Source organism: Xenopus laevis, chromosome 2S, assembly GCF_017654675.1.
Source record: "Xenopus laevis strain J_2021 chromosome 2S, Xenopus_laevis_v10.1, whole genome shotgun sequence".
Lineage (NCBI taxonomy): Eukaryota > Metazoa > Chordata > Amphibia > Anura > Pipidae > Xenopus > Xenopus laevis.
The window spans coordinates 48,786,831-48,801,491 of record NC_054374.1 but is presented as its reverse complement, the minus strand read 5'-3'; the positions used below and the strand labels follow the sequence as shown (position 1 = coordinate 48,801,491).

Genomic DNA, 14,661 nt, shown 5'->3' with positions numbered 1-14,661 from the left:
TGGCCAACTGAGTGGACCAGGTCAGTTAAAGCAGAGGGATCTACAGAGGTAATATCCAACACCTGCTGAGCTCTACCAAATTTATATATAATTGCACCCAGTGTAGAGTTGGGTTGAGTGGACAGGATGTTGGTTACAGAAGTGAGCAGAACCTATAGGGTAGATAACTACTTAGATAGCCCACAATTTTTTTTTTTTGTTCCTTGTCTAGACATGACTCTTCTAATTTGACTTCAGCCTTTTCGAACATGACTATCAAATAAGCTCCCTATTAGTCCTCCGATCTAGCACCTAGCAGTGGCATAGTGTTACAAAAGGTTCTAAGGGACAGCTAACTCCATAACTGAATCAAGTGAGCCATAGAGAACAAGAGGTTTCTGTAAGGCCAAAGGCCTCAGGAGTAGTGAGGACCAAGGGAGGAAAATAACAATGTCCAAGTTCGCAGTACAGTAGAGGATGAGACAGAAGAATGGTCAAAAACAGGCAACAAGATCAGTCCAGGCAGAAGAGGTTCGAAGTCGAGAATTCCAGGCAAGGGTCGGTACACAATAGACAAGAAGTTCGCAATGAATCACACCCAGGAGTAGAAAACTAAACCTATAATTGGGCACAGGTTACAGTCCGGAGTTCCCTTATAAAGGCCCAAGTTTGGCGCCAATTTCGGACGCATCGGCGTCATGACGTACGCGCGGACGCGCTGACGTCGGCGACTGACGCACTGACGTGTGCGACGGACGCCGGCGCCTATTTTTGACGCCGACGTCCATTCCGTCGCCGGCGACCAACCAGGGTGTGGGAAGAAGCTGACATCATCCGTCTGCGTCCGTGAAGACCCAGGGAGCCACCATCTTGGTTATCTGTGCCAGATTCCATTACAGTACCCCCCCCCTAGGGGGGGCCTCCGGACCACCTGGGTTGGAAGGAAATTGCCGGTGGAATTTTTGGACCAGGAGAGGGGCGTGGACGTCTGAATTTCTTACCCAGGAGCACTCCTCCGGGCCGAACCCCTTCCACTCAATGAGGTATTGTAGGGTGCCCCTCGAAATTCGGGAATCCAGGATTCTTTTAACCTCGAATTCCTGATGTCCATCCACCAAGACAGGAGCTGAGGAAGAAGAAGAAGAAGTACCTGCAGGTTTGAGCAAGGAGACATGGAATGCATTAGGAATCCGCATCTCTGAGGGAAGTTGTAGACGAACAGCCACCGGGTTGATGATCTCAGAGATGGAGAAGGGACCGATAAATTTGGGACCAAGCTTCGGAGAGGGGACTTTAAGATGGATGTTTCGGGTGGATAGCCAAACCTTATCGCCAGGTGCGTACAAAGGGGAAGGGATTGTTCTTTGATCCGCGAACCTTTTCTGGACCAGGGAACTTTTTTCCAGATTGATGACCGTGGCGTGCCAAATGGCCGACATGTGGGCAGCTTGGTCGTTGGCGGCAGGGACATTGGTAAGTAATAAATCCTGGGGAAAAGCCAAAGGGTTAAGACCGTACATACAGAAAAAAGGGGACTTTTCGGAAGAAATGTGTAATGCATTGTTATGTGCAAATTCTGCCCATGGAAGCAGGTCCGCCCAGTCATCTTGGCACAGTGATACATGGCATCGAAGAAATTGTTCAAGGGCCTGGTTAACCCTTTCTGCTGCTCCATTAGACTGGGGATGGTATGAAGATGAAAATTGAAGAGAGACACCAAGGGCTTTACACAGGGATCTCCAGAACTTTGAGCAAATTGGGAACCACGATCAAAGATAATTTCGGCAGGGAAACCATGGAGGCGAAAAATGTGTTTAATGAAGTTTTCGAAGAGGAGTAAAGTGTGCAACTTTAGTGAATCTGTCAATCACCACCCAAATAACAGTGTAGCCAGAGGAGATAGGGAGGTCCACGATGAAGTCCATAGATAAATGAGTCCATGGGCGGGAGGGAATGGGTAGTGGTAAGAGTAACCCTTTGGGAGGGGAACGCCCAGATTTGGATACAGCACACACAGAGCAAGAGGAAACAAAGTCTTTAACATCCTTTCTTAGGGACGGCCACCATACAAGACGAGTCAGAAGTTCTGTGGTTTTCTTGACTCCAGGATGCCCGGCCTGCTTGGAGCTGTGGGACTGGACCAACATGGAATGACGGAGTTCAGGAGGAACAAAGGCAACACCAGGAGGGGTTCCTTCAGGAGCAGAAGATTGAACAGACAATAACTGGGAGGCCAAGGATGGAAAAAGAGCAGCGATGATTTTTGTAGGAGGCACAATGGATTCAGGGTCTTCGGAGATGGGATCTTCAGGAACAAAACTTCTGGAAAGGGCATCCGCTTTCTTGTTTCTTGAACCAGGACGAAAAGTTAAGATGAAGTTAAAACGTGAGAAGAACAATGCCCACCTGGCTTGTCGAGGATTGAGGCGCTTAAGAGTCTGAATATATTCAAGATTTTTGTGGTCAGTGAAGATGGTCACAGGGATCGATGATCCTTCAAGAAGGTGTCTCCACTCGTCCAGAGCAAGTTTGACGGCCAGTAACTCACGGTTTCCAACATCATAATTCCTTTCGGAAGAGGAAAATTTTTTGGAAAAGAATGCACATGGATGCAGTTTACCATCGGCAGAGGATCTTTGGGATAAAATTGCTCCTGCTCCGATATCCGAGGCATCTACTTCAATGAAGAAAGGTTGGAGAGGTTCAGGGTGCCTGAGGATTGGGGCAGATGAAAAGGATTCTTTAAGGGACTTGAAGGCTTCCAAGGCTAGAGGAGGCCAATGTTGTGGTTTACCCCCTTTTTGAATAAGAGCAAGAATTGGAGCAATTTTAGAAGAAAAACCTTTAATAAACTGTCTGTAATAATTAGCAAAGCCGATGAATCTTTGAACAGCCTTGACACTGGTGGGGAGAGGCCAATCTTGAATCGCTGAAACTTTGGCTGGATCCATCCTGAAGCCTCGTTGGGAAATGATGTATCCTAGGAAGGAAATGGAAGAAACCTCAAAGGAACACTTCTCCAACTTGGCAAACAGATTGTTCTTTCGAAGACGAGAAAGTACTTCTTGAACTTGAAGACGATGTTGAGCAAGATTTTTGGAAAAAATAAGAATATCGTCCAGGTACACTACTACATACTGGCCCAGTAAATCTCTGAAAATGTCATTCACAAATTCTTGGAAGACCGCGGGGGCGTTACAGAGACCGAAAGGCATGACAAGATATTCGTAATGCCCGTCCCGGGTGTTAAACGCGGTCTTCCATTCATCTCCCTCTCTGACACGAATTAAATTATAAGCCCCACGAAGATCCAACTTGGTGAAAAGACAAGCCCCCTTTAGTTGATCAAACAGTTCAGAGATGAGAGGAAGGGGATAACGGTTTTTGATTGTGATTTTATTCAGACCTCTATAATCAATGCAGGGCCGCAAACCTCCATCTTTATTTTCTACAAAGAAGAAGCCGGCTCCAGCCGGGGAAGAAGAAGGACGAATAAAGCCTCTTTGCAGATTTTCTTGAATGTACTCCTTCATGGCACCGGTTTCAGAAGGAGACAGTGGATAGATGCGACCCCTGGGAGGCATGGTTCCCGGAAGAAGTTCGATGGGGCAATCATAAGGACGATGAGGAGGCAGGATTTCGGCAGACTTTTTACAGAAGACATCGATGAAGGCTTGATAAACAGGAGGCAAAGAAGAATTAGAAGAAACGGATGAAACTTTAATAATAGACTTGGTAGGTAAACAGTTCTGTTGGCAAAAAGAACTCCAGCGGGAGATCTGAGAGGAAGCCCAATCGATGACAGGGTTGTGAATATTCAACCAGGGCAGACCAAGTACAATGGGAGTAGAAGGACAATCGATAAGGAGGAAGGACAATCTTTCCAGGTGCATGGACCCCACAATAACGGAAAGTTCATCGGTGGAGTGGGAAATTGTAGCGGAGGATAGAGGACGATCGTCAATCGCCAATGCTCGAAGAGGAACAGCCAGAGATCGCAGAGGAATGGAATGGCTTTCTGCGAAGACCTTATCGATGAAATTCCCAGCTGCACCGGAGTCAAGAAAAGCCTTAGAAGAGATCGACTGGGTTCCAAAACGAATCTGCACAGGAAGGAGGAAGCGTTGAGCAGAAGAATGGGGAGAGGGACCAATTCCACCCAGGTAAGTCTCCCCAGTCTTACCTAGGTGTTGGCGTTTCCCGGCTTCACTGGACACTCATAGGCGAAGTGGGATTTTCCACCACAGTAGAGGCAAAGTCCAGCAGCCCTTCTCCGAAGCTTTTCCTGTTCGGTCAGACGAGCCCGTCCAATCTGCATTGGTTCTTCCGAAGGCAGGGAAGAGGAAGCAGGAACCGCAGGATTTGGAGAAGACTGGATGGGAGCCGGGTTGGGAAGGAGGGGTCTTTGGAAACGAGGAGCCAGAGTAGGTTGGAACCTGTGGAATCTTTTGGTTGGGGAGCGCTCTCTGTCGAGTTCAGCTTGAAACTCCCTCTGCCGAGTATCCACCTTTATGGCCAGGGCGACTAGATCTTCCCAACGGGATGGAATTTCCCTGGACACCAGATCAGACTTTATACGTATCGCCAGACCGTTGTAAAAGGCAGCGTGATACCCGTCGTTGTTCCAAAAAAAGTCAGTGACAATTTGTTGTCCAGGTTCACTTTTATTTTCTTTGTCTTAGTCTGCTAGTCTTCATTAGTGAAGAAATTGTATGTAAAAGGACTACCGATATGGTATGTAATATTTTTCTTGCACTTCGAAAAGCTAGGAGGTTAAAGTTCTCAATAATTACAACAAAATTGTGTAATCCTACTTACCATTGGTTCATCTGTATTCTTCTGAAACTGAACTAAACGGACCCGTGTAACATTCTCCATATCCATGTCACCATTTGCACTTTCTGGAGAATCACCGTTTAGGTAGGGAGAAGTTGGTGGTGGTGTAACTCTTAGTGCTTCATCACTGTAAACTTCATGGGCTACCACATCATGTGTTTGAAGAAGGGCCTAAAGACAAATTAAAAACTCAAGTTGACGCTTGCTTTTATAAAAAACATTTCCGATCACATTATATTGTACTAGTAACATGATGCACTAAGTGCTAATTTTTTGAAGGCATCACACAGAAACCAAATATATAGACAGTTTATACAACAATATTTTCTTGGCTCCACTGAAGATCCACTGGAGGCACGTTTGTCTATCCAACAGCAGCCCATGTTGCGGTAATTGAACATTAAATATTGAACCACATCTATTTATCTTAACTACATGGACATAGGCATGAACATGTAAAAACACCATTTGAAAACTGCAGCAAATATTTTCGAAGAAATAAGTCAAAGCCCAAGACCCAACTTGAAGGGTACTTACTGATGGGTTTGTTATTGTTGTGGTTTTTATGCGTGTGCAGATAAACAAATGACAACTCCTTATTTTGTAAATAATGTTAGAGGACAGATATTATCTTGTTATCTGTACACCAATGTGTAATGTTAGAGGAAAGATATCTTGTTTATCTGTATACCAATGTGTCACTTAAAAGAATGCTTATAAAAGCACATATACATATTAAATCTGCCTAAAGCTACACTGCATTAATAAATCAGGAGACCAACTAATATCTCACAAATTCTTTCTGTAATGGTGCTTATATGCTGACAATTTATAAATTGTTAGAACTAGTGATAATTCATGTTATGATTTGTCTATAACTGCTGAATGTAACAGCAAGCACATGCAATGTATCCTTATTAAAGCATAATAAACAGAAATAGGTCATCCCCATGGATTAAGAGGAAAATGATAGGATTCCACTGCAGATTTTTTGGTATGGATAACACTGTATTAGCGAGTTGCCTGAACTTAAATACTTATGTTTAGGTACCAATATTAAAGGACAAGAAAAGCCTGTAACTACAGTCTCCTGCATTTTATAAAATACACATACCTGTATTTGATCGCAAATTTATAATTTCACAATTGTTCCCTTTTTTTCCCTCTGTGCTATCAAAGCTCTGTAGCATCCCCCATTTTTCTTGGAGTGATGTAACCAAGATGGCTGCACATGTGCAAAACTCCTGCTGAGCTGCCTATACAATCTGTTGTGCTGCAATGTGAAGATGGATGGCAACAGGCAGAACTAAGGAGGCAGGAGTCCTATGGAAACACGACGATTGGCTCACAGGAAGAGAAAGCAATGGCCGATTGGCATGTATATCTTCCCACTTCATGTGTGCATCACCATAACAACCTTGCATTATACTTACCCCTAGGTGCAGATTCAGGGATCGGAGTTCAAGGCAGCCGTCTTCCGGGTCTTGTTCCGGCACTTCTGCAATCTCGGCACATGCGCAGTTGTCATGAACCTGGAAATTGCTCCAACTGTGCATGCGCCGCCACGCCGGTGTCATTCTCAAAAAAAAAGTTAGGGGCATTTGCCCAGGGTAGCAGCTAGGCTGGGGGTCTATGTGGCGCGGGGGGTATGTTTTGTTATTTAATAAGGGGTTTGTTTCTCCTTTAACAGAGTTTTTTGCCTATGCAGGGGGCTTTTCTAATCAAAAACCTTTCTGGCTACTTGCGGTGCAGGCTGAACTACACATTTTGCTGGTAGGCAAAGACTTTACCTGCTAGTGACATAGGGGCTATGTTCACTGGCACTGACAGATGGTATTGTGTGATGTAATGATTAAAGTATTTTGTCCACTAAACCAGATGAGTTCTTTTATTCAATTATAGTGATTGAATTGCACTTTTAGTACTGTTGGCTATTATCAAACTCAATGTTACTAGCCAATCAGGTATTCTTAACAGTAATCACACTGTATGATAACTTGAACTTATTTTACATTTGTGTGGTAATTGTGTATATATGGAAAAAGACATTTTAGAAATTGTGCACATGCACAGATGTATAAACACTTGAAAGTTTTTAATCTGATTTAATGATTGGAATTAGGACACAAATGTTATATTGTTTTGTTACGTTCTCATAGTGATTGTCTGAAAATCAGATTGATAAACAGTGGATATAAAAATAGTATGTAAATTGCAACACTATCATCGCTTGCTCACTGACAGCTCCTCTTTTGTTTTTCTAAAGCAGAACCAACAGAAATTGCATATAGTTGATTTGTATCCAGGTGTAGCAAAACCCAATAGTTTACCCTAGTGGGGCTTCTAAGTTAATATTTAAAGAAACATTAACACCAAAAAATGAAAATGTTTAAAAGCAGTGCTGTCCAAATTCTGTGGTACAGAGGGCCTATGTAGTGGAGGGCCGATAATGGAATCGTGTTAAACACTCCCCCTTTTATACCACACCCATGTTATTTCAAGAACTTTCATTACAGGTGTGAACAATGCAGGAGTTTACAGTCTTAATTTCAGGTGTGAACAATGCAGTTAATCTCAGTACGGATACCTGTTGAAGTTTACAGAAGGTAAGGAATCACAGCAGTCAGACTTTCATGTGGAGGACCACACAAGGGGGGCAGATGGCCGCCAGTCACACAGCACTGTTTTAAAGTAATGACAATATATTGTAGTATCGCACTGCACTGGTACAACATGCTGCTGTGTAGCCATGGGGGCAGCCATTCAAGATGTAAAAAAGGAGAAAAGGCACAGGATACACAGCAGATTACAGATAAGATCTGTAGTATACAATTGTATTATTCAGAATTTATTTATCTACTGTGTCTCCTGTGATTGAATGGCTGCCCCCATGGCTACACAGCAGCTTGTTTATATAAGCTGTAGTTGTGTTTCTAAAGCAAACACATCCGTTTTACCAGTATGGCACAACATTATACAACATTATATTGTCAATACTTTAAAACACTTTAATTTTTTGGTGTTACTTTTCCTCAAGAGATGAGCCACAGAGGCCAATAGCACTTGCTAGTGTTGGGCAAATCTGACCTATTTTGCTTTGTCGAAAATTCACTACGGGGCAAAAAATTCCCCAAATGTATTGAAGTCTATGGGCACAAATGGGCGTCATGCGATTTCTTGATCAGTCCGAGTATATTCTGGACTTCTGACACGTCACATGCGTCTCATCGACTGGCGACGAATCGGTCTTCAAAGTGCTTTGGTGTTTAGCCCTAAAAATGCTTTCATTAACAGCACATCATTCCCTTTCCATTTCTCCTTGTGATCCGGCCTCACCTCTGTCTTATCTTACAACAAAATTGTATTAACTTATAACTGGCTTGATTTTTTGGATGTTGCTTTATTTTTTTGGTTTATTTGTCAACAAAATTATACTTACTTTTATTTTACTTTTATCTTTGAAGGCCACATACACACACTGTATTGTAAATATTTAAAGTATCAAACATGTTGTATTCTAAACCTTATAATTGCAAAGTAGTTCCCAAAAATTAATAATGTGAAATGTCCATTATATATCCAGATATTCCTAGTGACAAACGCATCTCAAGTAACAATAGGCGTAAGTAAATACTGCTTCCTTATATTGAGAGGCAAAAGGAAGCAGAGATCCAATATAGGTAAATGAGAATGTGGGGTACCACTTTTTTCACAATTTACAACAAGCTTCAGAAGAGGGTCCATATAGCAGGTACTAGGAAACTCAGAGTGCAGCACTAGACAACGTGCTATCAAAGGCTTGTTGTAACAGCAACTGAATGATATATATATGGGCATCAGAGTGCACAGGTGAGCAGGTGTGTGAGCATGGTGCATGTATGGGTGCATGTAAATAAAATCCTGCATGAAATTAACACAACTTTATAACTGCCCTTGAAAACATGGGTCATAAAATAGCCAATTGAGAGCTGGCATTTCACACTACATGTCCTTTGACGCTTTCTTTATAATTATTATCCATTTATAATCTTCTAACACAGCTAGAAATGCTGTACATCCCCATGTCAATTTTCTCAGGCAATGTGAGCAAGGTACGGTTTAAAAAACAATTCCCCTCGGGCTTGCACAGCATCCACACCTCTCCAGTAATTGACTTAGGGAATAATGCATGCATAACCTAGATTCCTTCAGTCAGTAATGGAGATGGGGTGGCATGGGATGAGGTACACATCTTAGACAGGTAGAAGGTTTGCAGTCAAACAGATAGCAGCTGCTAGCACTGTGCATCTTCAACTTTTTAGTTTGGGACCCAGATAATTGTAGTAGTTGCAAGTAAAGATGTTATGAATAAAGAATGTAACTAATTATGTTGCATTTAAAGAGGTCAAGTTATGCCACTCTAAACACAGTACAGTATCCAGATTAATAATCTCTAGGTTAGTGGTGCACCACATGGCAGCAAATGCAGCCCCTTGTTAACTAACTGCTGCCTCTGATTTGCACTGATATATTATTAATGAACAACTGAACCAGCATTCCTTAAATTATTGCCACATGATTCCAGGGTGAAATAAACCGAAATAACAGGGGTGGAGACTTACCATGAAATGTGGTTGTGTTAAGATTCGCTTTAGCTCCTTTGCATCATTATTTTCAGTATAGCATGATATTTCTTCCAACACCTAAAGTCAAAGGGTTCAAAGTCAATTAAAGTTGCAATTGCACATATTTATTAAAGGGCCAGCATTTAGGAATTAACAAAATCTAAAGGCACAACCCAAAATAAAGGTTTTATAAAAGAATCCTTATTAAAGGTATGGTTCGCCTTTAGGATAACTTATAGGGGCAGATTTATCAAGGGTCGAAGTAAAAAAATCCGGATTTCAAGCTATTTTTGTGTACTTCGACTATGGAATAGGCCAAAATTAGATTCGAATTTGAAAAAGATTGACTATTCGAATATCGAAATTTATCATGTACTCTTTAAAACCGACCATTCGCCATCTAAAACGCCAAATTACTATTTTAGCCTATGGGGTACCTCCTAGAGCATATCTGGAGTCATTTGGTCAAAGTTTTTTGGGGCAAATCCTTCGATTCGAATTCGGTCTAATGCGCTAAAACTTCGATTCAAGCCATTCGAATACAGCCTATTCACCCGAAGTTAAAAACTTTGATTTTTTTTTTTAATAAAATGAAATGAATGAAAATGATTTCAACAAACCTGAATCACAGTTTGACTAAATAATTTAAATAAAATGCACAAAAATGGCAAATTACCTCTTTGGCTCGCTGTACAGCATCACTTGGAGGATTCCTGATTTGCTGAGATGACTTTGTATTAATTTTGTCATAAAGCTGAAATCAAAAATAAGGAAAGCATATCAAATAGAAGCAAACAACTGAAGAAGATAAGTATTTTGCATTTCAAATGCACAGACTCCCTTCTACTACGAGTTTATGACAATATATAAGAATTAGTGTCCCTGACTTCTTCTCTTTGTGGGGTCCCAAAGATACAAAAATACAAGACAGTTCTAAAGGGACTTCTCCACCACCTAATTTTCTTATTCAATCTTATCTAGGAATCTAAGCAATGTAATTACTGAATTGAGAATTGACTTATATCAATTACCTTATTTAAGTTTATGGGAGTGGGTTCAATTAATTTTACTCACAACAATTATCAATTCCTGTATCGGGCAATTCCAGGTTTTAATTATCAAATGTCCTATGCACTAAGTCACTTTATTAGGAATAAAATATTCTGAAAATACAAAATACATTTTTAGAGCACTTAGTCACTTTAATTCTATAAAATTAATTCAGTTTATCAGATTCACTCTTTGCACTAGTACTTTATAAACCTAAGGGTTGAAATAATCAAGCACTTTTTGGAAAGTTAATTTCTGATCTTTATGTCATACTTTGTTCAAATTAGTTAAAATCTGTAGTTCTTCATAACGTATTGGAAACCAATCTGTTTTATTTATATAATAATATAATAGAATTAATTAAGGGGACATTTTTTTATTTTTACTAACACTGACACTTTCCTGACCTAGGTCAGTTTCCCTTTGGCAAATTAATCAATTGTACCTAGTGATAGATCCACCTGCTATCTCAATTTTGACTTAATCATGATGCATCATGCACCCACCCTACTGTCTTCCACCCTACTCTTGTTATACACACATATGACCATGCTCCATCCACTCTAAAGCCTTGATCCCACATTGTCCCCCTAGTAAATCTATCCTGCTTGCACCATCATCCAACCCATCTCTGTTGTCCAGTATCAGCCCTTTACTCCTCCTCACTGCAGTATCAGGAATCCTCCATATTTTGTCTGCTATCCTTTGTCCGCTTATCCTCCAACTAGCTTGTGCTGTCAGCCCTCCTCCAAATTGGATGTGGTGGCCAGTGTCAGCTTTCCTACATTCAATTTTGTGGATCATTACAGCACATAATCAGCATTACCCTCTACCTCAGCCACATATTAGCCAGAAGAGGGCTAAGAACCCACAGAGGGCACTGGCATATGTATGGTACAAAGATTAGTTTATTCATCTTGGCAACATCGCAACACCTGCATGACATATTGGCGGATTAAACTGCAGAATAAAGTCCTGTATGAGGAGGTAAAATGTAGGACAGCTAAACTAGATACAGGAAATGGAATTAAGGAGGATAAAAAAGGGGCAGTCCAAGAGAAATAGAGGTAAGATTGACTCCAGAAAGGGCAGGAGGGATGGAGGAGGACTGATGCCTGACAGGGCAGGATGGATGGAGGATGGCTGACAACAGAAAAGGTATTGAGAAGAGATGGAAGCATAGTTAGTGGAGTGAACTGGGTGGAGTATGCAAATGTGTGTGTGCATAAAGGAAGGAGAGCTAACACCAGGATGGCAGGAGTTCTGATTAGGGATGGGACATATTGTACATTAATTTGCCGACAGGATTTCCCAAATGTATTTTGTATAATCAAATAAGCATGAGAATTGGAGATCTAACTTTTTTAGGCTGCTCTAAGTTCATGTGTCTCCAAGAAAAAATAAAGCTAGTTCCTTGTATTGACTGTTGACATATTAGCAAGCAATCTGCATGCATAATATAGCTTTTGGTGATAACACTGCAGATGCACACAAAATGTGGTCTATGTTGATATGATTCAGACTTTTCAAATAATAGATGAAAGTGCTATAAATCAACGCAATGCAAGTACTGATATATATTTTATATATATATATATATATATATATATATATATATATATATATATATATATATATATATATATAAAACAAACAAGGGTCAGGTGATCCCACTGGTGTCTAATAAAAGAGCAGCCACGTTTGGGAGTTTTACTTTGAAAGCAGCTAGTAAGTTGCAGGTAAAACTTAGTCCCTTTGTAAAATGTATAATGCAGCAATAGAGTTCTTAATGAATCAGATGAAAATTGAGCGTAGGACTGGCCAGATATGGGATGACTTTGACGTAGTTGCCCAGCTTAAATATATTGCAATATATGGACAAACAATCCCTGTTTTGTTTAAAGGGTAAGGCATTTTTCAGTAGCAGTATGCACAAAATGTCTGTCTTAAATATAGTGATAATGGGTTGAGTGCAGAGGACCTTTTGTATTTGTGTGTATATATATATATATATATATATATATATATATATATATATATATATATATATATATATATATATATATATATATATATATATATATATATATATATATATATATATATACACATACACAAATATGTATGTATGTGCGTGTGTGTATATATATATATATATATATATATATATATATATATATATATATATATATACACACACATACACACATACATAGATATACATATTACATTAGTTAAAGGAACAGTAACACCAAAAAATATAAGTGTTTTAAAGTAATGACAATATCATGTACCGTTGCCCTGCACTGGTAAAACTGATCTGTTTGCTTCAGAAACACTACTATTGTTCATATAAACAAGCTGCTGTGGAGCAATGGCGGAAATTGAAAAACGGCTATATGGCAGAGGATAACTAATGGATAACAGATAACACCATTAGACAAACAGAGCTTATTTTGCTTATCTGCTGTGTAACCTGCGCCTTTTCTCCTTTGAATGGCTGCACCCATTGCTACACAGCAGCTTATTTATAAAGTGTTTCTTAAGCAAACGCAGCAGTTTTACCAGTGCAGGGCAACACTACATTATATTTTCATTACTTTAAAACACATTTTTTGAGGTTACTGTTCCTTTAAATAGCAGCAATCCACAGCAATAACTCGGCACTCACAGGACTTGCATAAAAAATGTAAAAATTATTTTTTATTGTGCAAAATCAACATTTCGGTCACATATTCAGACCTTTATCAAGATTCTCATAGTGTACAAACAACCATCTAAATATAGGTCTTAGATGGAGACCAAAACAGTGGTCTGTAACTTTTTAAAATGTATTAAATAAAGTAATATTTTTTTATGTTTAAAGGTTCCTGGTGTACACAATTGTTTAAATGCTGCATATACAGGTAGCGCCTGTGTCATTAAAGGGGAGCTACTAGGGGTAATCTTCACTGCTAAAAGTTTGCCAGGGGCTGGTACACAATGCCAAAACATATCAGAAATTATTTCTGCTTTGAAACCATTTACTTTTCCATTAAATGCAGTTGAATGCAAAAAATGTCTAGATTTAACACTCCCCAATATGCACTTCAACAACCTATTCACAAATTAGCAAATAATTTTAAAATGTGCTAATTATATAGAAGCGACAGAGACACTTTGCCAACCCCGGTGAAGCCACACATTTGTTCCAATATTGCAACTAAAAAGGTGGGCACTAGACTAAGACTTTCTAGTCATTGTTTTTCATAGAGAAATATTAAAAGAGCAAAGACTCTAAGGTCGGCATATAACAGTTAAAACACAAAACAGTTTATCCCAAATTAATACTCTGCAAAATGCCAATAAAAGATGAGCAAAACACTGCGATAGGATACATGAAGGTGCAGTCTATTGTAAGGATGTACCACCAGCCATTCTGACCAGATCAACACTAAGCTACTCTATCCCTCAGCTGAGCTAGCCATGACCCGTCACTGGTGTGGCCCCAACAAAAGCCTAGTGTGACGCTGAGCTACTTTGACTGCCTGTTGTGAATCCCAGCACTCATTTGCTATGACAAAGACAAAATTTTGCAGTAAGATAAAATATTAGAAATTCCATGCACTAGAAGAGAGGCAAGTCAAGTGTGCCTTTAACCAGGAGCAGAAATGATTCATATATTAATTTAAAAAACAGCTGAGTAGCCTAGAGGTCACCTTGTATCAAGAGCATTCACCCACAGGAGCTAACCATCAGAAATCACGGGGCCCCGTACAGCAAAATTTTCTGGGCCCGCCCACCCCAGAACCCGCCCCAAGCCCCACCCCAGATCCTGCCCACCCCAAAACATTGGCGGTCAGGCCCCCTTAAAAGTTAAAAAAAAATCATTGGGGGTCAGCACCCCCCTATAAATTTAAAAAAAAGGTGATGCCAGGGCCCCCATAAAAGTTTTTACAAAAACATTGGTGGTCAGGGCCCCCTACAAGTTCAATAAAATAAAAACCAAAAACATTGGTGTTCAGTGGAACTTACCTTAGTTCTTCGTCACGCAAAATATAGTTTTTGGTTTTCTCTTAAGTCCCGGTAGATCTACACAGGGATTGGATAGGCTGGAGGGTGAAATTTGACCTGCCCTGCCAGCTTATCAAATCACCATGCAGCTCTACCGAGACTTCATGAAACTACCAATAGTTTAGAAGATGGGGAGGGG

The 14,661-nt window shown here is 40.3% G+C and overlaps 1 protein-coding gene across 1 annotated transcript in view; it reads right to left on the bottom strand.

Annotated features, from left to right (window-relative positions):
* Nucleotides 1-14,661, bottom strand: part of cask.S (calcium/calmodulin-dependent serine protein kinase (MAGUK family) S homeolog) — a gene marked incomplete at its 5' end in the record, with an annotated part of 155,589 nt that overhangs the window by 42,685 nt on the left and 98,243 nt on the right. The window contains 3 exon segments of the mRNA NM_001093638.1: nucleotides 4,798-4,986; nucleotides 9,417-9,497; nucleotides 10,096-10,173. Coding sequence (NP_001087107.1) covers nucleotides 4,798-4,986; nucleotides 9,417-9,497; nucleotides 10,096-10,173 — 348 coding nt within the window.